Source organism: Oncorhynchus tshawytscha, linkage group LG16 (genome assembly GCF_018296145.1).
Source record: "Oncorhynchus tshawytscha isolate Ot180627B linkage group LG16, Otsh_v2.0, whole genome shotgun sequence".
In the NCBI taxonomy this organism is placed as follows: Eukaryota; Metazoa; Chordata; class Actinopteri; order Salmoniformes; family Salmonidae; genus Oncorhynchus; species Oncorhynchus tshawytscha.
In genome coordinates, this window is record NC_056444.1 from 48,725,460 (window position 1) to 48,753,280 (window position 27,821).

General features: G+C 42.4%; 1 protein-coding gene across 1 annotated transcript; it reads left to right on the plus strand.

Annotated features, from left to right (window-relative positions):
* The first annotated feature begins 19,026 nt into the window (after positions 1-19,026).
* Positions 19,027-27,446, plus strand: LOC112215783 (translocating chain-associated membrane protein 1-like 1). The gene is made up of 11 exons (XM_024375180.2): positions 19,027-19,402; positions 19,799-19,859; positions 20,008-20,126; positions 20,446-20,562; positions 20,672-20,730; positions 21,390-21,474; positions 21,715-21,785; positions 22,991-23,095; positions 23,528-23,671; positions 23,818-23,972; positions 24,082-27,446. The coding sequence occupies exons 1-11, from the start codon at positions 19,283-19,285 to the stop codon at positions 24,150-24,152; spliced, it is 1,107 nt and encodes a 368-aa protein (XP_024230948.1). The 5' UTR covers positions 19,027-19,282; the 3' UTR covers positions 24,153-27,446.
* The last annotated feature ends 375 nt before the right edge of the window (positions 27,447-27,821 follow it).

Genomic DNA, 27,821 nt, shown 5'->3' on the forward strand with positions numbered 1-27,821 from the left:
AGCCAGAAGCTAACCAGTTTACTGGCTAATGTTAGTATTCAGCTAACCACAGTTTGTGGTCATCAGCTATCCTTTAGCTCGAAAATATATCTGCAGTTTTGTACAACGTGACTCAGACCAGAACATACCGGACCTATTTTTCTCTCCATATCCCCGGATTTCAACCGAAAGCTCTGGACATTTACACCTGGATCTCGCAGCTAGCTAGCTGCTATCCGTTTGACTATTGGCTTACGTCGATCCCGGAGCAAACATCAATTATTCCGGAGCTAGCCAGCTGAAGAGTTCCATCAGCCACTCCTGGGCTACAATCACCTATCCGGACCCGTTTTACTGCCAATGCGGAGCCCCACCTGGCCTTCACGACTGGACTACAGACGTTATCTGCCTGAAGGAGTTATCCAACTGGCCCCTCTGTCACGACGTTACCTGAACGCCCATCTGAGGCCCGCTAATTGTTAGCTGTCTTATCGGCTGCTATCTGAATAGGTCTACCGGACAATTTTTCTTGGGTCACTACTGTATAACTATATCTATTTTGCCAATTGGATTGATCCCCTCTACCACACGGAACCCCACTAATCTACCGACAGAAACGCACAAGGTGGCTAAAAACAGACCTCCATCAGATGCTAGCTTGCTACTGATGGCCCGGCTAGCTGTCTGAATCGCCGTGACCCCAACTAACCTCACTACTCACTGGACCCTTATGATCACTCGACTAAGCATGCCTTTCCTTCATGTCAATATGCCTTTTCCTTTGCTGTTCTGGTTAGTGTTTATTGGCTTCTTTCACTGTAGAGCCTCTAGCCCTGCTCACTACACCTTATCCAACCTTTCAGTTCCACCACCCACACATGCGATGACATCGCCTGGTTTCAATGATGTTTCTAGAGACAATATCTCTCTCATCAACACTCAATACCTAGGTTTACCTCCACTGTATTCATATCCTACCATACCTTTGTCTGTACATTATACCTTGAAGCTATTTTATCGCCCCCAGAAACCTCCTTTTACTCTCTGTTCCAGACGTTCTAGACGACCAATTCTCATAGTTTTTAGCCGTACCCTTATCCTATTCCTCCTCTGTTCCTCTGGTGATGTAGAGGTGAATCCAGGCCCTGCAGTGCCTAGCTCCAGTCCTATTCCCCAGGCGCTCTCTTTTGATGACTTCTGTAACCTTAATAGACTTGGTTTCATGCATGTTAACATTAGAAGCCTCCTCCCTAAGTTTGTTATATTCACTGCTTTAGCACACTCTGTCAACCCGGATGTTCTAGCCATGTCTGAATCCTGGCTTAGGAAGACCACCAAAAATTCTGAAATTTTCATCCCTAACTACAACATTGTCAGACAAGATAGAACGGCCAAAGGGGCGGTGTTGCAATCTACTGCAAAGATAGCCTGCAGAGTTCTGTCCTACTATCCAGGTTTGTACCCAAACAATTTGAACTTCTACTTTTAAAAATCCACCTCTCTAAAAACAAGTCTCTCACTGTTGCCGCCTGCTATAGACCACACTCTGCCCCCAGCTATGCTCTGGACACCATATGTAAACTGATTGCCCCCCAACTATCTTCAGAGCTCGTGCTGCTAGGCAACCTAAACTGGAACATGCTTAACACCCCAGCCGTCCTACAATCTAAGCTTGATGCCCTAAATCTCGCAAAAATTATCAATGAACCTACCAGGGACCACGCCAAAGCCGTAAACACGGGCACCCTCATAGATATCATCCTAACCAACTTGCCCTCTAAATACACCTCTGCTGTTTTCAAAGAAGATCTCAGCGATCACTGCCTCATTGCCTGCATCCATAAACGGTCAGCGGTCAAACGGCTTCCACTCATCAATGTCAAACGCTCCCTGAAACACTTCAGCGAGCAGGCCTTTCTAATCCACCTGGCTGGGGTATCCTGGAAGGATATTGATCTCATCCCGTCAGTAGAGGATGCCTGGTTATTTTTTTTAAAATGCCTTCCTCACCATCTTAAATAAGCATGCCCCATTCAAGAAATTCAGAACCAGGAACATATATAGCCCTTGGTTCTCTCCAGACCTGACTGCCCTTAACCAACACAAAAACATCCTATGGCGTTCTGCATTAGCATCGAACAGCCCCCGTGATATGCAACTTTTCAGGGAAGATAGAAACCAATATACACAGGCAGTTAGAAAAGCCAAACCTAGCTTTTTCCTGCAGAAATTTGCTTCCTGCAACACAAACTCAAAAAAGTTCTGGGACACTGTAAAGTCCATAGAGAATAAGAACACCTCCTCCCAGCTGCCCACTGCACTGAAGATAGGAAACACTGTCACCACCGATAAATTCACTATAATTGAGAATTTCAATAAGCATTTTTCTACGGCTGGCCATGCTTTCCACCTGGCTACCCCTACCCCGGTCAACAGCACTGCACCCCCCACAGCAACTCGCCCAAGCCTTCCCCATTTCTCCTTCTCCCAAATCCAGTCAGCTGATGTTCTGAAAGAGCTGCAAAATCTGGACTCTACAAATCAGCCGGGCTAGACAATCTGGACCCTTTCTTTCTAAAATTATCTGCCAAAATTGTTGCCACCCCTATTACTAGCCTGTTCAAACTCTCTTTCATGTCGTCTGAGATTCCCAAAGATTGGAAACCAGCTGCGGTCATCCCCCTCTTCAAAGGGGGGGACACTCTTGACCCAAACTGCTACAGACCTATATCTATCCTACCCTGCCTTTCTAAGGTCTTCGAAAGCCAAGTCAACAAACAGATTACCGACCATTTCGAATCCCACCATACCTTCTCCGCTATGCAATCTGGTTTCAGGGCTGGTCATGGGTGCACCTCAGCCACGCTCAAGGTCCTAAACGATATCTTAACCGCCATCGATAAGAAACAGTACTGAGCAGCCGTATTCATTGACCTGGCCAAGGCTTTCGTCTCTGTCAATCACCACATCCTCATCGGCAGACTCGACAGCCTTGGTTTCTCAAATTATTGCCTCGCCTGGTTCACCAACTACTTCTCTGATAGAGTTCAGTGTGTCAAATCGGAGGGTCTGTTGTCCGGGCCTCTGACAGTCTCTAGGGGAGTGCCACAGGGTTCAATTCTTGGACCGACTCTCTTCTCTGTATACATCAATGATATCGCTTTTGCTGCTGGTGAGTCTCTGATCCACCTCTACGCAGACGACATCTGTATGCTTCTGTCCCTTCTTTGGACACTGTGTTAACAACCCTCCAGGCGAGCTTCGATGCCATACAACTCTCCTTCCGTGACCTCCAATTGCTCTTAAATACAAGTAAAAATAAATGCATGCACCTGCCCGCCTGTCCAACATCACTACTCTGGACGGCTCTGACTTAGAATATGTGGACAACTACAAATACCTAGGTGTCTGGTTAGACTGTAAACTCTCCTTCCAGACTCACATCAAACATATCCAATCCAAAGTTAAATCTAGAATTGGCTTCCTATTTCACAACAAAGCATCCTTCACTCATGCTGCCAAACATACCCTTGTAAAACTGACCATCCTACCAATCCTCGACTTCGGCGATTTACGTCATTTACAAAATAGCCTCCAACACCCTACTTAATAGCCTACTCAAAGCCCCATATACTACCCACCACTGCAACCTGTACACTCTCGTTGGCTGGCCCACGCTTCATACTCGTCGCCAAACCAACTGGCTCCAGGTCATCTACAAGACCCTGCTAGGTAAAGTCCCCCCTTATCTCAGCTCGCTGGTCACCATAGCAGCACCCACCTGTAGCACGCGCTCCAGCAGGTATATCTCTCTGGTCACCCCCAAAACCAATTCTTCCTCTGGCCGCCTCTCCTTCCAGTTCTCTGCTGCCAATGACTGGAACGAAATACAATAATCTCTGAAACTGGAATCACTTATCTCCCTCACGAGCTTTAAGCACCAGCTGTCAGAGCAGCTCACAGATTACTGCACCTGTACATAGCCGATCTATATTTTAGCCCAAACAACTACCCCTTTCCCTAGTGTATTTATTTATTTTGCACCCCATTATTTCTATCTCCACTTTGCACATTCTTCCACTGCAAATCAACCATTGCAGTGTTTTACTTGCTATATTGTATTTACTTCGCCACCATGTCCTTTTTTTGCCTTTACCTCCCTTATCTCACCGTACTTGCTCACATTGTATATAGACTTATTTTTCTACTGTATTATTGACTGTATGTTTGTTTTACTCCATGTGTAACTCTGTGTTGATGTGCATCAGTTCTAGAGTATTTTATATGTTTTATGGAAAAAGGTTTGTAAATAAGTGTCTCCATAAGGACAATCTAAATAGCCTACCTACAACTGGTAAAAAAAAATGGTCACAACTCGCACTGCTGCTCTCTCTCCTCTAGCTCACATGACTCAAGCCAATAACTGTAGAGCACTCTCAACACACACACACACACACACACACACATCCCTCTCCACCACTCGCTCACTAATTTCAATTTAATTAAAGTGGCTTTATTGGCATGGGAAACGTGTTAACATTGCCAAAGCAAGTGAAGTAGATAATATACAAAAGTGAAATAAACAATAAAAATGAACAGTAAACACTACACTCACAGAAGTTCCAAAAGAATAAAGACATTACAAATGTCATATTATGTATATATACAGTGTTGTAACAATGTACAAATGGTTAAAGTACAAAAGGGAAAATAAATAAGCATAAATATGGGTTGTATTTACAATGGTGTTTGTTCTTCACTGGCTGACCTTTTCCTGTGGCAACAGGTCACAAATCTTGCTGCTGTGATGGCACACTATGGTATTTCACCCAGTAGATATGGGAGTTTATCAAAATCGGGTTTGTTTTCGAATTCTTTGTGGATCTGTGTAATCTGAGGGAAATATGTGTCTCTAATATGGTCATACATTGGGCAGGAGGTTAGGAAGTGCAGCTCAGTTTCCACCTCATTTTGTGGGCAGTGTGCACATAGCCTGTCTACTCTTGAGAGCCAGGTCTGCCTACGGCGGCCTTTCTCAATAGCAAGGCTATGCTCACTGAGTCTGTACATAGTCAAAGCTTTCCTTAGGGTTGGGTCAGTCACAGTGGTCAGGTATTCTGCCACTGTGTACTGCCACTGTCCATTTTTTTTCTCTTAACCTTGTGACCCAGCCAAATAGCATTCTAGTTTGCTCTGTTTTTTTGTTAATTCTTTCCAATGTATCAAGTAATTATCTTTTTGTTTTCTCATGATTTGGTTGGGTCTAATTGTGTTGCTGTCCTGGGGCTCTGTGAGGTGTGTTTGTGAACAGAGCCCCAGGACCAGCTTGCTTAGGGAACTCTTCTCCAGGTTCACCTCTCTGTAGGTGATGGCTTTGTTATGGAAGGTTTGGGAATCGCTTCCTTTCAGGTGGTTGTAGAATTTAATGGCTCTTCTCTGGATTTTGATAATTAGCGGGTATCGGCCTAATTCTGCTCTGCATGCCTTATTTGGTGTTCTACTTTGTACCGGAGGATATTTTTGCAGATTTCTGCATGCAGAGTCTCAATTTGGTGTTTGTCCCATTTTGTGAATTCTTGGTTGGTGAGCGGACCCCAGACCTCACAACCATAAAGGGCAATGGGTTCTTCAACTGATTCAAGTATTTTTAGCCAGATCCTAATTGGTATGTTAAATTTTATGTTCCTTTTGGTGCCATAGAATGCCCTTCTTGCCTTGTCTCTCAGATCGTTCACAGCTGTGTGGAGGTTACCTGTGGCGCTGATGTTTAGGCCAAGGTATGTATAGTTTTTTTGTGTGCTTTAGGGCAACGGTGTCTAGATGGAATTTGTATTTGTGGTCCTGGCAACTGGACCTTTTTTGGAACACCATTATTTTGGTCTTACTGAGATTTACTGTCAGGGCCCAGGTCTGGAAGAATCTGTGCAGAATATCTAGGTGCTGCTGTAGGCCCTCCTTGGTTGGTGACAGAAGCACCAGATCATCAGATCATCACTCACTCACTCACTCACTCACTCACTCAGCAACGGCCTGTCTCACTGCCTGACAGTCAGGAGCAGGTCACAGTGAAATATGTATATATTAAGAAAAATGCATTGGTGGCCGCAGTGCAACTTAGAAATAGCCCAAAAGCCCGCGACCAATACATTTACATCTGCGTCATCGTTTTCAAAGTATCCCAATGCAGGAATACTACGAACATGGCAACACTGCGACAGTTAGACCCGATTACGTGTTTCTTCTACACATGAGTTTAGCTAGGCAACATCGCCATGACATCGCCTACAAGTCTGAGGGGGATTTCTATTGAATAAGTAGTTTTAGCCCATCTTCATACTGTACTGTCTTTCATATTATGCTGGCAGCACGATTACAGATTTTTTTCTTCAAAATAAGAGTCCCCTGCAAAGACATGCTAAACTTCGGGAATATTGATTGTTTTTAGCACTCTAGAGCCACTGTTTTTTATAGCATTGCAACCCCCTTTGAAAAACTAAGTGGATAATTTGACGTACTTTTATTTTGAATATTGTATTATTTATACCAGCATTTCTTTAGAAAGTTTACACCAAAACTGGTATGTTGAAAATCTTTTGTGTCTGCTATATTTAAAGAAATTAACTTTTAGTCAGTGGTATAAAGTACTTAAGTAAAATACTTGAAAGTACTACTTAAGTTAGGTAATGGTGCCGGAGAAGGTGGCTACCGTTTTACGATCCCCTAACCTATTGTGTGTGTTTTTTCGCATTATTTGTAACTTATTTTGTACATAATGTTTCTGCCCCGTGTCTTATAGGGTTGCCAACTGTCCCGTGTTAGCCGGGATATTAGGCAAAAATTGGTTTGTCCTGTATATTCATCCAATCACAGTATAGAGTAAATGCGCCAATTCCTGCAATGAAGTTCCTGTTGTTGTTCGGTCGGTATGGCATATCAAGGAAATATGGATAAACCTGCAAAAAAGAAAGTACTGTGCAGCTACAAACAACAATAGGAAGCAAAAAAATATGTGGGTTAAACCCGTCAGTGGTGTATGGTGGAAATTACAAGCCTATGTTATAATACTTTTATTTCATCAAATGGTTGTTTTACGCAACAGAAAAGATGGTTCTTATAACTCCCTATTGTGTCTGTGTGAACTGAAAGTGGGCCTCTGAGAGATTACACTGACAGGAGATTTACGATGTCTTTGGGATTACCACATTCCAGAGCATGAGTTAATGTTTCTGTTCTATGCGGTACCAGGGAGACATGGCTCCAGTATGGAGTTGGGGGGCCTGACACTGGTCTCTACACAATGAAAACTGTTGACACATAACTATAAGTATCTTTCATACAAATCTTAACCTTGTGACCCATTCCATACATCTGTTGTGTGTTATGTAGACTGAAGGAGGATGGACTTTGCTGTAGAATGCTGTGGCTCAAACCAGCTCGTTGAGTTCTCAGTGATCACCTCCAGGGGTGATTACCGACCAGCTCCATTACTGCAGTAAACCAGCTCGTTGAGTTCTCAGTGATCACCTCCAGGGGTGATTACCGACCAGCTCCATTACTGCAGTAAACCAGCTCGTTGAGTTCTCAGTGATCACCTCCAGGGGTGATTACCGACCAGCTCCATTACTGCAGTAAACCAGCTCGTTGAGTTCTCAGTGATCACCTCCAGGGGTGATTACCGACCAGCTCCATTACTGCAGTAAACCAGCTCGTTGAGTTCTCAGTGATCACCTCCAGGGGTGATTACCGACCAGCTCCATTACTGCAGTAATTAAATAATAAAGTTGGATTGTTTTGAAGAAATCTAAAAAGTCTCTCCTTTTGATTCCAATAATTCCACCACAGGTGTGTCGACGAAAGCTTTCTGTACTTTATGCTGTCGGGAATTCTCAACTGGCCATGTGTGGGGGGAATTACCTAACTCAGCATGCATCCACAGAAATGCACGAGAAGGCTGCGCTAGCTAAAGGTGCTAGCAATACGGTGCATTCTTTGTGACGTCTACTGAGGAAAATGACAAAATCGCGGCAAGTGAAGCCTCGTATGTGTCCCACACGGTTACACAGGGACTCGGCTACAACGGCGCCGACTGCCTTGTTAAGCTCAACAACAACAACTACTGGGTGTGTTTTCGACCAACTCGCAAAAAGCTGGAGGAAACAACGCTCTGCGTCACAGATGTTTATGAGGAAGTCCAAAAGTTCAAAATTAAGATGCTTCAGTGGAAACAGGACAGCTTTTTTGGATACCAGATCAAGCAGCTGGTGGACAAACAATTGTCAGCACAAAGGTCTAAGCAGCAACAGGACTTTGTGAAGTTCTATGACACTGTCATTACATACATTGACAAGTGGTTTGATTTCTCACCAGAAAATGTAATGGTGAAACTGAAACCGATTGGCCTCTATGAGGAGCTCTCCTTCACTGACCAGCCTCTATGAGGAGCTCTCCTTCACTGACCTGGAGCAGGTGCTGGTTGCCCTCAAAATGACAGAGACGGTCAGTATGGACCAATTCTATGAAGAGTGTTGTGTTAGCCGGGAGAAAATACAGAAAGCCAGACAGGATGCCACAAAATCCACCAGTGAGAAGTGGGTGGCAGTTTTCCAAAACCTAGGGAAAGCCAACTTGAATCAGCATGTTCAGGATTGTCTCATTTGTCCTCAGTGTGCCAGGCTCAAATGCCTTTGTCGAGAATATTTTCTCTCTGATGACCATTAAATGGTCAGACTCCAGAAACAGATGCAACACAGAGGCTCTGTGACAGAGCTGATCAAAAATAAACTTCAAATATCTGTGAACTGTGTAAACAATGGACATGAAACCGAACACAGGCAGTGTCTGGAAAGGGGGGAATAACGACATCAATGCTGACACCGGGATGAAACAGAAGAACAGACAGATATAAGTAGGCAATCAAAACTTGAAGGAGTACAGGTGAGTCTAATGAAGCGCCGATGCGTGTAACGAAGGTGACAGGTATGTGTAATGATGGGCAGCCTGGCACAGTACCCCCCCCCCAGGACGAGCCTGATGAGCCAGCTTGAGGCGTGGGAGCCCGACGAGCTGGTTGAGGCATGATGTGGAATGGGAGGCTGCCGAGCCAACTGAGGCAAGAAAACCTTTCGAGCCAGCTAAGGCAACTCCGGTTCTTTCGGCAGCGGCACCCGGACCCAGCGTCACCAACCCCAACAAAAAACAAAAAAACTCCCTGATGCTTCCAATATTGGTGTCTGCATTCTGTGAGGACAGACGTGCGTAATGATGGGCAGCCTGGTGACCTCAAGCGCCAGAGAGGGGGAGCGGGAGCAGGTGTGACACTTTATGCTGTTGTCTGGGCCCAATAATGTTTGTTCCATGTTTTGTGCTGCGGCCATGTTGTGCTGCTGCCATGTTGTGTTTCTACCATGTTGTTGTCATGTTGTATTGCTAATATGCTGTGTTGTCATGTGCTGCTGCCATGCTATTTTAGGTCTCTCTTTATGTTGTGTTGTGGTGACTCTCTTGTCGTGATGAGTGTTTTGTCCTATATTTTTCTATTATTTTACATTGTTAATATCAGCCCCCGTCCCCACAGGAGACCTTTTGTCTTTTGGTAGGCCTTCATTGTAAATAATAATGTGTTGTTAACTGATTTGCCTAGTTAAATTAACAAAAATAAAATCCACAGGAGTCCAAGTTTCACCATGGCAAAGACATTGACAATACGTTAGCACATGAGAATTATTAGAATAAGGCAAATATTAGTAAATTACTGCATTCTATCAATGCTGGCATTTGAGGGCTACCTGAGACATGAAACAGATACGGTTGAAGTCGGAAGTTTACATACAATTAGGTTGGTGTCATTAAAACTCGTTTTTCAACCACTCCACAAATTTCTTGTTAACAAACTATAGTTTTGGCAAGTCGGTTAGGACATCTACTTTGTGCATAACACAAGTCATTTTTCCAATAATTGTTAACAGACAGATTATTTCACGTATAATTCACTGTATCACAATTCCAGTGGGTCAGAAGTCTACATACACTATGTGCCTTTAAACAGCTTGGAAAATTCCAGAAAATGATGTCATGGCTTTCATCATTTGAGTCTATTGGAGAAGTACCTGTGGATGTATTTCAAGGTCTACCTTCGAACTCAGTGCCTCTTTGCTTGACATCATGGGAAAATCAAAAGAAATCAGCCAAAACCTCAGAAAAACAATTGTAGGCCTCCACAAGTCTGGGTAATACTTGGAGCAATTTCCAAACGCCTGAAGGTACCATGTACATCTGTACAAACAATAGTACGCAAGTATAAACACCATGGGACCACACAGCCGTCATACCGCTCAGGAAAGAGACGTGTTCCATCTCCTAGAGATTAAAATACTTTGGTGCGAAAAGTGCAAATCAATTGATAATGGTTGTTTAGGACCGCACGTACACGACAGAGCATGCGGAGAGGTTATGTGAAGACAAAGCTTCTGAAAGGCTGGCGTATAGGACCAGCATGGGAGAAATAAACAGAGGCAGCTGCTGTTGGTGTTGCCCTTTCTCCAAGTTGTAAAAGCAAGCAGAGCAGTAACTGGTTACTCTGACTGATCTGGCAGGGTAACTGCTGTTTGACAGGTGAAAAACATATTTATTCCCAGTGCTTAGCTTGTAGTGTAACTTATGTTACCTTAGCAAATGTTTCATCCGCTCTCGACTAAGTGAATTAACTAGAAGTTAGCTAGTAGCTACCACAGCCAGTTCAGCTCTAGCTATCTACCAGGTAGCACTATCTAACGTCTGTTGTGTATATGGAAATGTTTTGTAGCCTGTTTTGTTCCGTTTCAATAGAAGTAAATTTGATGATGTACCATGAGCTAGAGTTAATGGTAAATGGTAAACATTAGCTATCTAGCTAACTCACTAACTTCTGCTATTATTTTTGCCTCAATTACACTAGACCTGAATCAAATGAAACCAGCAGCCAAATGGTGGAACACCGATATTATGACATTTTCTTCAGTGCAATTGTAACGGCTGTCGTCTGTGGAAGAAGGAGAGGACCAAAGCGCAGCATGGTTAGTGTTCATCTTTTTAATAAGAAACTGAACACTTCAAAAATACAACCGAAACAGTTCTATTTGGTGCAGACACACAAAGACTGAAAATAACCACCCACAAAACACAAAGGAAAACAGGCTACCTAAATATGGTTCTCAATCAGGGAGAACAATAGACAGCTGCCTCTGATTGAGAACCATATCAGGCCAAACATAGAAATAGAAAACATAGAAAAACGAACATAGACTGCCCACCCCAACTCATGCCCTGACCATACTAAATAAAGACAAAACAAAGGAATAAAGGTCAGAACGTGACAGCAATGCAAGTTTTTATTAGTCAGGATAGCAATGTAACGCTATTGAGCTGTCAGTTTCCCTAGCTAATTCCCTACCTTTCACACTGACACGGTATAAACAGCTATACAGGCTTCACTGCCATGGTGCACAGTCAGTACACAAGACTGTGCTCATCATGTCTGAGCAGGATCAGATGGTGACAGGTGTCCCTGCAGGATCAGACAGCCAGGGAAGACCAGTCTACGGAGCTCAGGAGAATTTTGTAGTATATTAGCCATAACAATCAGTGAATGGATACGAAGTTCGATATTGAGTTGATGTCACACCCTGACCATAGTTTGCTTTGTATGTTTCTATGTTTTGTTTGGTCAGGGTGTGATCTGAGTGGGCATTCTATGTTACATGTCTAGTTTGTCTATTTCTATGTTTGGCCTGATATGGTTCTCAATCAGAGGCAGGTGTTAGTCATTGTCTCTGATTGGGAACCATATTTAGGTTGCCTGTTTGGTGTTGGGTTTTGTGGGTGATTGTTCTGGTCTCTGTGTTTGCACCAGATAGGGCTGGTTTGGTTTTTCACAGTTCTTGTTTTGGTTTTTCACAGTTCTTGTTTTGGTAGACTGTTCATGTGTAGTTGCTTTATTAAAGAACCATGAGTAGTAACCACGCTGCGTATTGGTCCGCCTCTCCATCAACTCAAGAAAACCATTACAGTTGATGGGTAGGCTACAGTCTGGGATCAGGGAATAATGGTAATTTCAATTATTCACCCACTTATTATATTCTTGGATAATATAATGTATAAATGTACACCAAGGGAATTATTTTTCATGCCTCATCTGAGCAGGATCAGATAGTGACCTGGGTCTCATTAGGGTCAGGCAGCCAGGGAAGATAAGTCTGTGACGGCGCAGAGGTGAGCTTTTGCAGATAAAACACTTTATTCTCTCTGCGCAGCAAACCCTGGACAAGCAAGAAGCTTCAAAGGTTGAAACTGTTTTAAGGTGGTCTGTGTCACACCCTGACCTTAGTATTCTTTGTTTTCCTTGTTATTTTTGTTAGGTCAGGGTGTGACATGGGTGATGTATGTGTTTTTTTTTTGTCTTATCTAAGGGTTTTGTATGTTTATGGGGCTGTTTCCTTTCTAGGTAAATTGTATGTCTATGGTTGCCTACATTGGTTCTCAATTAGAGGCAGCTGTCTATCGTTGTCTCTGATTGGGAACCATATTTAGGCAGCCATATTCTGTGGGTACTTTGTGGGTGATTATCTATGTCTGTTAGTTGCTTGTCAGCACAGTTTTCTTATAGCTTCACGTCGTTATTCGTTTATTGTTTTGGTTCAGTTTACTTCATGTTATTTCTTCAATTAAGAATGTAAACTAAGCACGCAGCGTTTATGTCCTCACCTTCTACTCCATATGACGATTGTGACAGTCTGACAAATCTCTAAAGTTGATTTCCAAACTGTATCAAGGGTTGAAAGAGGCTTTTCCTGATGAGACAAAACAATTCAAACAAAAATCTGAGGAAGACCTGGGCAACGCTATGGATGATGAATGGATACAGATCTGTTAGAATGCCCGCTGATGTTCATATAATCTCAGACATAAATTACTGCAGTTTAAAGACCATCCATAGAACGTACTATATGCCAGTGAAACTGAATATCATGCACTCAGAAATGTAATTTTTCTGCTAGAGGTGTAAATATATTTGCATATATTATGGTCTTGTGAACGGAGGCTGAATATGGGAAAATACTATGTTCTTCTCTCAACATGTCTACAGATTCTCCCTGTTTTTGTTTGCTTGGAAATGTTGATACTGGAGACTTAAGTTAAAAGAGCTCAAAGGTACTATCAGGCCTATGATATGACTTAAATGGAGGATGTACAGTTTGTGTGTTACTGTGTATGTGTCTTTAAATTTTTGTTTCTTTTGTTTTCCAAACCTTTCCCTTGCGACACAAAAAAGATGGGCAGGAAGTTATCAAAATCAAATGTTACATGCGCCAAATACAACGGGTGTAGACCTTACCGCGAAATGCTTACTTGCAAGTCCTTAACCAACAATACAGTTAAAAGGATTTACTAAATAAACTAAAGTAAAAAATAAAATGGCAACAATAAGATATCGAGGCTATATACAGGGGGTACTGGTACCTAGTCAGTGTGCGGTGGGTACAGGTTAGTTGAGGTAATTGAGATACTATGTAGGTAAGGGTAATGTGACTATGCATAGATAATAAACAGTGAGTAGCAGAAGCATAAAAAAGGGTGGGTTGGGTAGTCATTTGATTAGCTGTTCAGGAGTCTTATGGCTTGGGGGCAGAAGCTGTTAAGAAGCCTTTTGGACCTAGACTTTGTGCTCCAGTACCGCTTGCCGTACGGTAGCAGAGTGAACAGTCTGACTAGAATGGCTGGAGTCTTTGGCAATTTTTCTTCTTCCTCTGGAGAGAGTTGTGTTATTGACTAGACTGGTGGGGGTCGGGCGTGCCGGCAGCTTGGGCTGGCTGGGCGGTCTGGATGAAATTTGAAATGGAGAATGCCTTGATAAATACAATCAAAAGTTACGTCTTTGTACTTTATTTGTAAGAGTTCATTTGTTAGGCTGTTGGTTAAAGGTGCAACACAATATTGATTAGTGAATTATCATTGATCTATTTCAGTCTTATCAATCACTTACACATATTTAATAATGATCTCTTACCTAGCTTGATGACTGTGGTCATTTTTGCTTGCTTACTTTTTGTTCTAAATAGAGATGGCCAAAAGGGCCGTGGGTCATATTAGATTGTGTAGAAGTGCAGGAAATGAACTTTGGATGCCCCAAAAAAATTTAAGGACCCCCCCCACACCCCCGCCAAGTTATGTCGCCTCCACTTCTAAAACCAAAGTTGCGCCTGTGGTTCAAGTTAATGGAAACATAGCGTGTGAGTTGTCTGAGGGGGAAGGGGAACACTGAAAACGATCTGTTATTGGGATAGGTTTGGAACTGCCTTTGTTATTGGTCTACTAACCAATTTACCACATGGTGATGTCAAAACCGGCCGTGATTGGAAGTTCCATAGGACGGCGAACAATTGGCCCAGCGTCGCCCGGGTTAGGGTTTGGCCGGGGTAGGCCGTCATTGTAAATAAGAATTTGTTTCCAACTGACTTGCCTAGTTAAATAAAGGTTAAATAAATATAAAATAAAATAAGGTCCTGTTTAGTTTGTATTTTCAACCAGCAACTATCAGGATATAACAATGATCAAATTGTTTCACACTTTTACAGTGTTAGTTTAATCAGCACCTCCATTAGGGCAAGGCAAGAGTGCATGAAAATCTAGTATGGAATGACATTTTATTTCACACTGGAAGCAAACAGGGTAATCTAAGAAAACATGTTAAGGTGTGATAGTGACATGACTATCATTAATGTGATGACTGCTATTTATCAAATAATTGCCTACTACGTTTAATTATTACTCCGTTAAATTAATCATGTAAAAATGAACTCATTAGGAATTTGGGGCACCACGGGAAAAGTTTATTTAATGAGTTACCGTCTCCCGAATTAACTCAAGAATATATAGATATCGTACCGGTCATCAATTAATAATTTCCTCATATCAGTCTCATTCTGAACATCGTTGACTTCTTGAATCTGCACAAACCCGAATCTTACATACATAACTACCTTATACACTTGTTACACAAGATGGAGATTTAAAGAGAGCGAGAGAGAGAGCACGAGAGAGAAAGAGAAACAACACTTGGATTCATTTGTAAACAACGCTTAGTTTAGCCCTAATACCTTGCCCTGAACTGCCGTTCCTTTGGGTAAGAAGTAATGTAATGATCTATTTACGTGTTGACGGTCTTCCTCTCTGTTGGGCCCTCTTTGGATGGCCTTGTCCTTCGTTCTCAGGTTTAAGTCTCTGATTGTCCACAAGAGGTCACAATGTCCTTAGTTGTCTGTTTACGTGCACTCGTTCTGGAAGAGTGGTCTCCTAAGGACGGCTAAACTGTCATCGTCAAAACATATAGATTCAATGGTTGTAAAGATGGGGAGAGGTCTGGCCGTAATAAAGAGATGCTCTGCTTTTTTGACACCACACTCCAAAAAGCAAGTTCTACAGGCTCTAGTTTTGTCAAATCTTGATTATTGTCCAGTCATGTGGTCCAATGCTGCAGGCAAAGACCTAGTTAAGCTGCAGCTGGCCCAGAACAGAGGGGCACGTTTTTCTCTTCATTGTAATCAGATTGCTGCTATAAATACTACGCATGCCAGTCTCTCTTGGTTAAGAGTTGAGGAGAGACTGACTGTATCACTTCTTCTTTTTATAAGAAACGTTAATGTGTTGAAAATCCCACATTTTTTGCATAGTCAATTTACACACAGCTCTGACACACACACTTATCCCACCAGACATGCTGTCAGAGGACTTTTCACAGTCCCCAAATCCAGAAAAAAATGTAAGAAAACGTACAGTATTATATAGAGCCCTTATTGCATGGAATTTCCTTCCATCTCATATCACTCAAATAAACAGCAAACCTGTTTTTTTTTAAAAACAGATAAAGCAACACCTCGCGACACAATGGCTCTCCCCTATTTGACCTAGATAGTTTGTGTGTATGCATTGATACATTAGGCTACGTGTGCCTTTAAAAAAATAAAAAATGTAGTTCTGTCCTTGAGCTGTTCTTGTCATTCTGTATTATGTTTCATGTTTTGTGTGGACCCCAGGAAGAGTAGCTGCTGCTTTTGCAACAGCTAATGGGGATCCTAATAAAATACCCCAAAATACCAGAGTGGTGATGAAAGCAGTGTAGGACAGTGATTTGAAGAGAATAACTTGATGGTCCTATTAAATTCATCTTCTTAGATAATGTATTCAACCATAGCACTTACTCAACTCTAGCATTGATTGTTAAGAGGTTCCTTTGTCTTCAACCTCGTGTTGTGTTTTCGGGGTCGTGACTATCTTAGCCCACACTGCAGCTGTGGTCCGTTTAGTCAGTTATGTTAATTCTTAACTCAAATGCTTTATACCCTCGTGTAAAAATGGGTGCGTTTACGTCAGGCTGACACGCTCTTTGGGTTCCCTGGGGCGTGGCTAGTTACGAGGCAAGGTATCACAATATACTATGATCTCATTAGAGAACTGAAATCACAATCTTATTGTCACATAAACATTCTCTTTATCCTGGATATTTCCCACACAACATAAAGTATGTAAACGTGATATACACAGTATGAAAGAATCTTCAAGTTACAGTGTTTTCGTTATAACGTCTTCATGCTACTTTTAATGACGTCACAAAATAGGCATCATTCCCAATATTTGGATGTTCAAATATATTGTCCCAGTGTCCATGGTTTGATGTTGTAGTTTTGGGCAGAGAACTCTTCATAAGACACAAAGACATTCTGATCACCCAAACTAGGCCCCAAAAAGAATTGTCTGCCTCCTATGGTTTACGATCGACGTGAGGGGTCATAAAAACCCCACATCCATCCCTCTCCACCTCTGTGAGAGAACGAGAGCTCTGTAGAGCTGATCCACTGTCACTTGATCTTTTGGATCCTCACAGGAGAGTCATGACAGTGTTTTGTTTTTCCAACTGATATTCAACATAACAACAATAAATGTATGTATTGTTTTGGAAATCATATAAAATGCTGGTTAGTATAGAGTCCTTACATGACCCGACTCTATAAGTCAATATGTAATTCATATACAGTAATTATATTTTGCTTCGTAGAAGCCTAGTGGTTAGAGCGTTGGGCCAGTAACTGAAATTAACCGAAAGGTTGCTCGATCGAATCCCCGAGCTGACAAGGTAAAAATCTGTTGTTCTGCCCCTGAACAAGGCAGTTAACCCACTGGTCCTAGGCCGTCATCGTATATAAGAAATAGTTCTTAACTGACTTGCCTAGTAAAATAAAAATAATTAATTCCCCCATGAAATAACACCATACATGGATCCTCCTGAGTATTCTCAACCACACTTCTACCTACACTACCGGTCAAACGTTTTAGAATACCTATTCATTCAAGGGTTTTTCTTTCTTTTTTAAAACTATTTTCTACATTGTAGAATAATACTGAAGATATCAGAACTATGAAATAACACATATGGAATCATGTAGTAACCAAGAAGTGTTAAACAAATCCAAATATATTTTATATTATTTAAATAGCCACCCTTTGACTTCATGACAGCTTTGCACACTCCTGGCATTCTGTCAACCAGCTTTACCTGGAATGCTTTTCCAACAGTCTTGAAGGATTTCCCACATATGCTGAGCACGTTGGCTGCTTTTCCTTCACTCTGCGGTCCAACTCATCCCAAACCATCTCAATTTGGTTGAGTTCGGGGATTGTGGAGGCCAGGTCATCTGCAATCCATAACTCTCCTTCTGGTGAAATAGCCCATACACAGCCTGGAGGTGTGTTGGGTCATTGTCCTATTGAAAAAAAACCCAAATGATAGTTCCACTAAGACCAAACCAGATGGGATGGTGTATCGCTGCAGAATGCTGTGGTAGCCATGCTGGTTAAGTGTGCCTTGAATTCTAAATAAATCACAAACAGTGTCACCAGCAAAGCACACCCACACCATCACACCTCCTCTTCCATGCTTTACGGTGGAACACACATGCGGAGATCATCCGTTCACCCACAAAGACATGTTAGTTGAAACCAAACATCTCAAATTTGAACTCCAGACCATAGGACAAATATCCACTGGTCGAATGTTCATTTTATGTGTTTCTTAACCGAAGCAAGTCTCTTCTCATTATTGGTGTCCTTTAGTAGTGCTTAATTTGTTTAATACATTTTTTGTTACTACATCAAATAAAATGTTATTGGTCACATACACATGGTCAGCAGATGTTATTGCGAGTGTAGCAAAATGCTTATGCTTCTAGATCCGAGTGCAGCTGTATCTAACAGGTAATATCTAACAATTCCACAACAAAACCTAATATCTAACAAATTCCACAACAGAACCTAATACACACAATCTAATAAAGGGATTGGATAAGAATATATAAGTATAAAATATATGGATGAGCAGTGACAGAGCGGCTGAGATGCAATAGATAGTAAAGAATAGATAGTGAAGGATACAATATACATTATATACATATGAGATAAGTAATGTGAGATATGTAAATATTATTAAAGTGGCATTATTAAAGTGACTAGTGTTCCATTTATTAAAGTGGCCAATGATATCAAGTCTGTAGGTAGGGGTGGCTGTTTAAGAATCTGATGGCCTTGAGATAGAAGCTGTTTTTCATCTCTTTTTCTGTTTTTCATGATTCCATATGTGTTATTTCATAGTTTTGATGTATTCACTATTATTCTACAATGTAGAAGGAAGTAAAATAAAGAAAAGTCCTTGGAGGAGTAGGTGTTCTAAATATATAGATTCTACAGAACCTACTGTATTGAGTATTCCCAACCCCACTTCTACCTCTGCACATAGAATAGTTGTTTCTCTAAACATTGAACATTGTATTTTTCGATATTGGTCTTAAAAAAATGTTTTTAGAGGCATGTTTGTAATTGTTTTCGTAAATTCCACCCTACATTTGCTTATACGCACAATACAAATGTACATTGATTCAAATGTAATATAGCATCTTGATTGACTTCTCCACGTTGCAGTTTTCAATTGCGGGCTTTTATTTTGACGGTTTCCTCATTACCATACAAAATAGACGTCAGCATTTGTGCAGCTGGCAAAAAAAATACTGTTGGACGTTTAACTGACTGACTTACGAACAAATCGCGTGTGTGTTTGGTACATCTTTTTTGTTGTCGTTTCTTAGCTAACACATGACCTGCAATTTACCCAGTGTACTGGCAGTGGTGGAGGGAGCAAAAGAGGAGAGTTTGCGTCTGTGTGCAAGCGGGGGGCAGCGAGTGACTGAAGTGCGGCAGGGAGGGAGAGCTGTATCGGTCAGCCATGGGTTTCCGAAAGAAGAACAAGAGCCCGGCGGTGCTGAGCCACGAGTTCGTGATCCAGAATCACGCCGATATGGTTTCGTGTGTGGCTATGGTCATTCTCCTCGGCCTGATGTTCGAGGTACAGTGTTAAATCGTGGGATGTATGCTGTATAAGTTAGCTTAGGTAGGGCAAGTAGCTAGATCAATTTTTTTTTATATATATATAAAAAAAAAAGCATCGTCTATGTTGACGAGGGGGGCTGGGCGCTAGCGTCTCCCTTCTCATGTGTCACACTGATTGCACACGGGGGGGGGCACGGCACTGTTCAAGCTAGTGGCTGTCTGGTCAGCTGGCGTTTCACACAGCCTAGTTGGCGATCTAATATTGCCAAATGGATTGCTAGCCAGTTAGCTTTGACATCTGTGTTACAGCAAAATACGGGGATTGTTTACATTATCCACCCAACCTCTGCCTAACACATTTGTACTGTTGACTCTCACGCATATTTACACTTATGTCCTTCCTTTATTGTAGGTGACAGCGAAGTTTGCCGTCATGTTCATCACTGTCCAGTACAATGTGACGCAAGGTCTTGGTAAGTTTTTTTTACATTTGTCTTTTGTATCTATTTTTAAAACAAGATAATTTGCCTTTTTAATTACATTTATTTAGTACTTGTATCCAATACCTTGTATTTGATTCCCTGGAGCCATGTTTCTTGTTTGTTCTTTGTGTGTTATCAGATGAGAGGGCTGAGCCAGTGAACCTATACCAGTACGGCCCTAAAGACATGGCCACTGTGTTCTTCTACCTGCTCATCGCTGTCATACTCCACGCCTTAATACAGGAATACGTTCTTGACGTGAGTGGCTATGCACACAGACCCTGACACACTGTGTGTGTGACCTGAGAGAGAAAGCGGGAACTCTGTAAAGGTCGTTGCTCCACAGAATACATACGTCACTGTGTATGCGAGAGTGTCGTCGTGTCCCCCCTTTTCTTTTCCATCTCTCTGTGTGAGTCATAAAATAAGTAAGGTCTGGCCTTCTCTCTCATCAGCCTTATCCTCCTCACCCTCTTAGCCATTCTAATAGCGTCCCCCCACATCCACTACACAGCCCACAACAAATGATAACTGACACGTTTCCCAGCTTCTCATGTCCTATTCTCTCTGATTTCAGAAAATGAATAGGCGGTTGCATCTGTCAAAAACCAAACACAGCAAGTTCAATGAGTCGGGACAGCTTGCTGCCTTCTACTTAATCTCCTTCATCTGGGGCTGCAGCATCTTAACAGCGGTAAAAAGGCCAACGAAGCACTGCCAGGGAACATTATGTGACGAGACGAGCACTCCATCCCGTTGTATTTGTTCTTTGGCTCACGCCTTCTCTTCTTTTCATCTGTTAGGAGGAATTTGCAACAAATCCTACTTTCCTATGGGCGGGCTATCCACACACCCACATGGTGTAAGTAAGGATTTATATATTTCATTTTACACCTTCAGCTTGCTCGGTCATTATTTCAACAATATGTCAGTAGGACAGGGTAAGACCTCTATTCATCACGGCTCGTTCTGTGTGTTCTTGTTTAGAGTTACCAAGCATTCTTGAACACAGGTTTTCTGGGAAGGCTCGGCTGTTTTGAGGTGGCACATCGGACAGGCCTTGCTTTCCCAGGGTACATTGCAGCCCCAGTATTGCGTGTGGGAGAACACTTCTGCTGTATTGGGCTGCCTCATCAAATCTATGTTAGATGTCAGGTTCCCTTGAAATATTTATTAAGAATGGGATATTTTACTCAAGCTAGACACACAGTGCCAGGTGTGTCTCTCTCTTCCCATCCTTTCCAGATTTGTCATTGTGTTACGAGGCATCTTATTTCTATGCATTTTAATTTGTAGGAAATGGAATAAGCAGGTATGCATAGATTGTGAACTGAATATTTTCTCCCAAATTACCTTTTTATTATTGATGGACTTTAATGTACCATCAAATAACATGTTTGTAAAATGCATATATTACGGGATTGAAGTTATCATGGTCAAACCTTCCAATCATATCCACTCCCTCCCTACATTGATAGACCTGATCTCTCCCTCTGCCTGCCTGTCACCTGTCCTCTGCAGCTTTCAGGTGAAGTTCTTCTACATTTGCCAAATGGCCTACTGGCTCCACGCCCTTCCTGAGCTGTACTTCCAGAAAGTGCGAAAGGTAAGCATCCATGATCGCACCAGGGGTTAGGTCCAAAAGATGACCCATCTTCCAAGTTTTAAAATAACAGGATATATGTTGTTATACTGTAATTGTGCTACATCTTGTGAATATATATATATATATATATACACACGTCTTGTGAATATATGTGTGTATATATATGGTTCCTATTCTTTATTCTCATCTTACACTGATTCAGCAGTCATGAATAAAGGCTCTGTCCTGCTTGTTTCTCAGGAGGACATTCCCCGCCAGCTCTATTACATTTGCCTTTACGTCTTCCACATCACCGGTGCCTACGTCTTAAAGTGAGTGTGTCCTTTTCAGTGAAGTGGTCAGATAAGAGGATGAATGGGCTATTCGAATGGAGCTGCCGTTTTGGAAGTTTTTTTCTGTTTGCACTTTTATTTAGCCTGTATTCCACGGCCTTGAGTGAGCCGTTTCCAAATAATTGAATGAAGCGGCAGAACCTCTCTTCAAGCCGAGGAAAGGGTTTGGTATGGCAGAGGGGTAAACTCACTCCATATCTGGGTGCTCCTGTCATTGCAATGAAGTGTGTGTGAGCAGCTGTGGATATTCCCTTATCGCCTCGTGACTGTGTGTGAGGTGGCCTGGTTTAGTGTGATGGGACGATGCGGACAACAAGGGAGGTATTCAAACTATGCCAGAGGGATACCGCTGTCAAAACAATCCCGTTTATGTCATATATCCTGACGAGAGTTTGTGTGCTGGGTGGGGTAGATGGGTGGGGTTAGTTGTAAACATTTCCTTACTTTATCCTCAAAATACGGGCAGTCTTTTAAACTTACCACACATAGGTTATGTCTGACAAACTAATTTGTTCTGGGGAAAGTGGCTATGGAAAGATTTAGTAGTAATAGCAGATGGTAGAATCATCAGTAGTACCTCTAACTGGTTTAGTTGACTTCTGAACCTTGGCCCACTATTATGTAATGGCCCTCCGTCCTCTCTCCTTCAAGACCGCTGGTCTGGAAGACTGGGTAAAAGCAGCACAGGGCATTAATTTGATTCTAGTGCGCCCCACATCTGTTCCTGATCACCGGGCATGGCCGACGGGAGTCTAGGGAAGGAAGGAGGTCGTTCAAGACTATTTGCAAATCGCTGCAATGTGATGTATCCTGTACACCTGTCGGGGCTGGCTGACCATGTGCTCAATCGGCCTCAGGGTTGACGTTTCCGCTAGGGTAGCAGCACTTGCAGTGGTGCCGTTCTTACCGAATAAAACAAATGGAATCTTTCTAATAGATCGGACACCTACTACTGAACAATATTGGAGTACTGCAGCTTATAATTGCATGCATCAGTTATAGGCTGTTATGGTAGATATGCATAAATCATCTGGATGTCTTTAAAAGAAAATGCTTCCTGCTGCAAATGTGAATAATATTGAGTATTTCAGTGCTGTTAATCCCTGGACAAAAAATGGCATCTGAAGTTCTGATATGTTTAGCCTGGTGCTGTGCTGACTTCCTGTTTCCTGTGTGTTCACTAGCCTCCACCGGCTGGGCCTGGTGCTGCTTGTACCTCACTCCCTGGTGGAGCTCCTGTTCCACGCCTCGCGCCTGTTCTATTTCAGCGACGAGAACAAGCAGAAGGGGTATGGATTTTACACTGGCAGTAGAATCTGCACACAGGGTTTTGGGATTTAGTTAGAATTATCACCATCCTTCAGCAACTCACTCGTGTGATCCAATGGGAGCTTTTCCTTCTATGTCGGCGTCCCCTGATTTTGGTTTGAATAACTTGGTAGTGATGGTGTCTTACATCAGGAGTTCCCAAACTCTGTCCTGGGGCCACCCCCGGGTGCATGCCTATTTTTTACCCTAGCACTACACAGCTGACTCCAATAACAAACTCCTCATCAAGCTTTGATTATTTGAATCCGCTGTATAGTGCTAGGGCAAAAAAAAACTAAACTTGCCCCAGGTTAAAGTTTGGGGGAAACCCTTTCTTACATGAGCCCGTAGAATATGTCACTGCTATTGCCGTGGTGACTTGTAACCCCCCCCCTCTGATTCTCCTTTCCCAGTTTCACTTTGTGGGCGATGCTTTTCGTCATCGCACGCCTCGTCACCCTCACCCTCTCCGTACTGACATTCGGCTTCGGACTGCCCCGTGCAGAGAACCAGGGATTCTCACTGGCAGAGGGAAACTTTAATGTTCTCACCGTTAGGCAAGTCATGTTCCTTAAGGTCACTTTTTAATTTGCCCTCTCTCCCCTTCTGATTGGGGCCTTGAGAGCAATTTAGAACTTTTCCTCTTTCTAAAAGAAGAGAAGCCTGCTCATGGCTGGTCCTCATGTTTCCTTCCCTGACTCAGGATGACATGCCTGGCTGCCATTTGCCTCACCCAGGCTTGGATGATGTGGAAATTCATCAACTTTCAGCTGAAGAAGTGGAGGGAGCACAGCCAGGCTTCCAAGGTGAAGGCTATCAGCCCAAAGAGCAAGCCCCACAAGAAGGACCCAGCCCGGGGTGAGTCCCCCACCGCTGCCCACTCTAAACACCCACCTCCAGCCATTTGTAACTCTGTGACGCAAATATGTTTCTGACATGTTGTTCTTGTTCCTTTTTGTTTTGTTAGGAGGTTCTGCCAACGGTGTTGGTCTGAAGTCTGATGACAAGACATCACCTCGGGCAAGAAAAGCCTTGTAGAGATGGAGGGAGAGAACTAAGTGAGGGGGCTGCTCTCAATGTTACACTTTTCACCACATAAAAAAAAAGTTAACTTACTGTTCGCCAAAACAACCACTTAAGCGCACAAAGAAACCGTAACTTGACCACCTTGAGTTAGAACTGTTAAAAACTAGGTTCTGTTTTGATGACCTGATACGTTTGTGTTCAGTCGTTCTTTCTCAGGATGTAATTAATGTAGGTCGGGCATGGTCGACTTTTTAAACGCTTTAACTGGATAAATTGGTCAAAAAGTGTCCCTTTTGGAGAGGACTTCCTATTGCATCCAGCTTCAGGGCCTGATTCTATCAAACTTTTTAACTGGGTTTATGAGGAAGTCAAACAAGTACTGTTCAATTTGCATTGCATGAGTGCATGTCAGGATTCATGTTCTCACCCGAACGTGTAAAAGAATGAGGAAACATTGGGCATGAAGTTTAGCCGTTTATCTGGCCGTTGGTTTCGATTGAATAGGGACCTCACCATTAACTCCTAAAGGGTGTCTGTTTACTGCCTGTATTGTTACCTGCCAGTTGCCATATGAAACCTGGGCTATTATGGGATTGAGGGCACTGTTTGTCATTAGTAGCCCCATCTTCTGACTCAACTGGCCTTCATCCAGGAATCGGAACTCCTGGTGGGAGATACTGTCTTTATCCATGCAGAACTAGATCTCTTGAGCAGATGATGCATTCATGTAAGAGTAGGATTTGTGCAGGTGAGGTTTGTGTGTTTCAGTTCAGGATTTCGATCCATGATATCTTCATTTAACAACGGCGGTCCTTTCTGCGCTCAAGTTATTGTTACGCTTCGAGGGTCATGGTTAGGTTTTGACGTGCTGTCATGTTTGAGTTTGCATATCTCAGAAGCATTCGGTGGCCTTTTTTTCCACATCCGCTGGTAGAGTTTTGAGTTATTTATTTCAGTCGTATCTTGTTTAAAAAAAATAAAAAATGATCATGCTTTGGCAACTCTCTTAACCAGCATAGACGAGGTACAAAGTGAAACGCTTTGTCTCGGCGCTCAACCCAAATAATACGAAACTCTAAGTGTCCTTAAAATGTCAGTGGCGCGAACTGTGAAATTTTCCTTTTCTGTTTGCCTTTTTTTATATCGGGGTATATGATGGCGGGCAGCTGCCTCCGGAAACACCCACCTATGCTACTGTACGTCCCGTTCTTAGATGGGAGAGGTGTCTGTTGGTGCGTGTTTGAGCCTTTGTACATTGTTACCTGTGGTAATGCTTCTGTTGTGTCCGTGAGGAAGTGAATGCGCCGCATGACTCATGCTTTCGTCTTTGCTTTTTTTTCTTGGTGGGGGGGAAAAAAAGTTGTTGCCTTTGTGGCATTATAGAATGCGACACAACCAGTTTATAGACTCCCCTCGTTTCCTTTTTAAATCCTCTACCTTGTTTTCATTTCACCCTTTCTTGTTCATTGACGAAAGGCCTTTGTAACGAAGACGATGAGTGACAACTTGAGTATATTCTATATAAAGTTAGTTGTTGGATGCTTACAACCTCTGGCCCTTCCTTAACCCTGTCCTGTATGAAAGAGATTCTGTGAGTTCTGTTTGCCAAATTTGGGGTGACGGGGTGGGGGGGATTCTTGCTCCACCTTTCCAGTGATTTGGACATTTGTCTTTGGACACTAATGTCCTACTGTAGACCCAATGCTGTTGCCACAAATGGGCCAGGTTACCAGTCCTGCTATGGTGAACCTGATCTCAATTCTGCTTCACCAACTTCTCTGACTAGCGTTATAGTTGGCTGAAGCATGTACTGGTCTGGGACCAGGCTACTTGTTTGGTAGGTTGCATAGTGTTTTTCTTTTTGGCGGGAAGTACATGAGGAGTCGTGACTAGTTTAGTCCTCATAACGCTCTATCTTAAGTTGAGTGTGGAGGACTTGTATTCTGTTATGTGGCAATGTCTCTGAGGAGGAAAGGTGGAGCAGAGGACCTTTTTTACACCAGTCTGTATTTTACTGTATCGGATGTTTAAAATCTACATGAATCTAACGCTACACTGTACTAAAAATGGTCCGAATTTTTAAAGCTATTTTTATACATTTGAAGAACTTTGTTCACCAATATTCAGCACACAGATATAAATATCTGAATATTATTTTGCATCCACATTGGCATGTTTTTCTACATCAAAAGACAAAGCTTTCTCTCCTTTCTAAGTCAGGGTTCACATGTCAGTTTCACCATCGTAGTCTATTTCATAGACTCGGATGTATATATTGAGTAGAGTAAATGAGAACCACTCTGCCATAAGATGATGCTCACAAAGCACTATGTGGAAACTGTCTACTGTGGTTGTATTGTATTCTTCTGTAGTTGCTATCTGCTGTCCATGGCACTAGGTAACAAAGCTACTGTTTGATCAGCAAGGATCCTGATGTGTTTTGTATTGTTCTAAGGTGTATTTAAATCAGTGGGTCGTCCTACTCTTACACTAGCCTGATCCCAGACCTGTGTCTTCTTTAGCCAACTCCTCTGCTAGCATGACAACCATAGTCAGAGACGTTGACTAGGATATTAGTATCTGATCAAGGACCAGGCTATTGTTGACCCTGTAAAACAACACATTTCACTTCACCTAGCTGGTGTGTGGCACTAACACATCTAACTATATACAACACTTTGGTGAAGTGATAATTACAATAAAGGAAAGATTAGCATTTTGCCCTTCATCCATTCCTTTATGAATTGATTTGATGTCATGATGCACTGAGGGGGCCGAGTAACAGGAGTTTCTCTAGCCAGGTTAAGACACACGCTAACCCTGTAGCATTGAGAAGAGTTGTCTTCTCAACGCTACAACCGCTATTGAAATATACATTGTAGTGAAGCATGACACCAATGGATGCCACTGTGTACTGTCAGCATGTTTGGTTGTAGCACTGTTCTGTAGCCTAGCGCGAGTCGTGACTGCAAGGACCGTTTGATCTCTGGTAAGGTGGCAATGGGCCAACACAATGCAAAGTTCCATGCTAATCATTTATTAGTGTATATCAGCCGTTTAGGTGGCAATGACCATTTGATGCATTTGCAATGGGATGCATACTCCTTCATAGCAGCCAGGTACACAGAAGAAAAACATTTATGGTTCATGCACTGTCCTTGTTTTGTGTTTTTGCTGCTTGCTTCTAGATTTTTAAAAAAATTATTTCAAAAAACGGTGTCGTCTCTGGAATGTAAATTTATGCAAAAATCTTGGTATTTCTTTTGTTTGTACTTATTTCATGTTTGAATAAAGCTTTTGAATATCCAGAGTGTTGCTGTCGTCTTTAGTGGGATTTGTTACGTAACCTAACGTTTGGAGTGTTTCTACATATGTCGGCGCGGGGGGGTGCAGTCCTTTTAAAATACTCATTACTGTATTAGAATGAGGAATCTCTTGTCAGTCGTACAGCAGGGGCTTTTGAGACACCTTTCAACTGATGTTTATATTGCTGTGTCTGCCCCTCCCGCCTTATTGTTCAACTTTAGATTGGTGTACCATCACTCTCATGCTTAATTTTCACTACATGGATACCAATTTTAAACTTCTGCAGACGAGGCTCTCGTTTCTATTTTGACTTCATCTCAGAAGTATTTTTCCTTGATTATTTGTGCCATCAAAACATCAGAGGGAAGCTGTGTG

Coding starts and splice junctions, on each gene's coding strand:
- LOC112215783 (XM_024375180.2), top strand. CDS start 19,283: ATGGGTTTCCGAAAGAAGAACAAGAGCCCGGCGGTGCTGAGCCACGAG. Junction 19,860..20,007: donor CAATGTGACGCAAGGTCTTG/GTAAGTTTTTTT, acceptor GTGTGTTATCAG/ATGAGAGGGCTGAGCCAGTG. Junction 23,672..23,817: donor TTTAATGTTCTCACCGTTAG/GCAAGTCATGTT, acceptor TCCCTGACTCAG/GATGACATGCCTGGCTGCCA.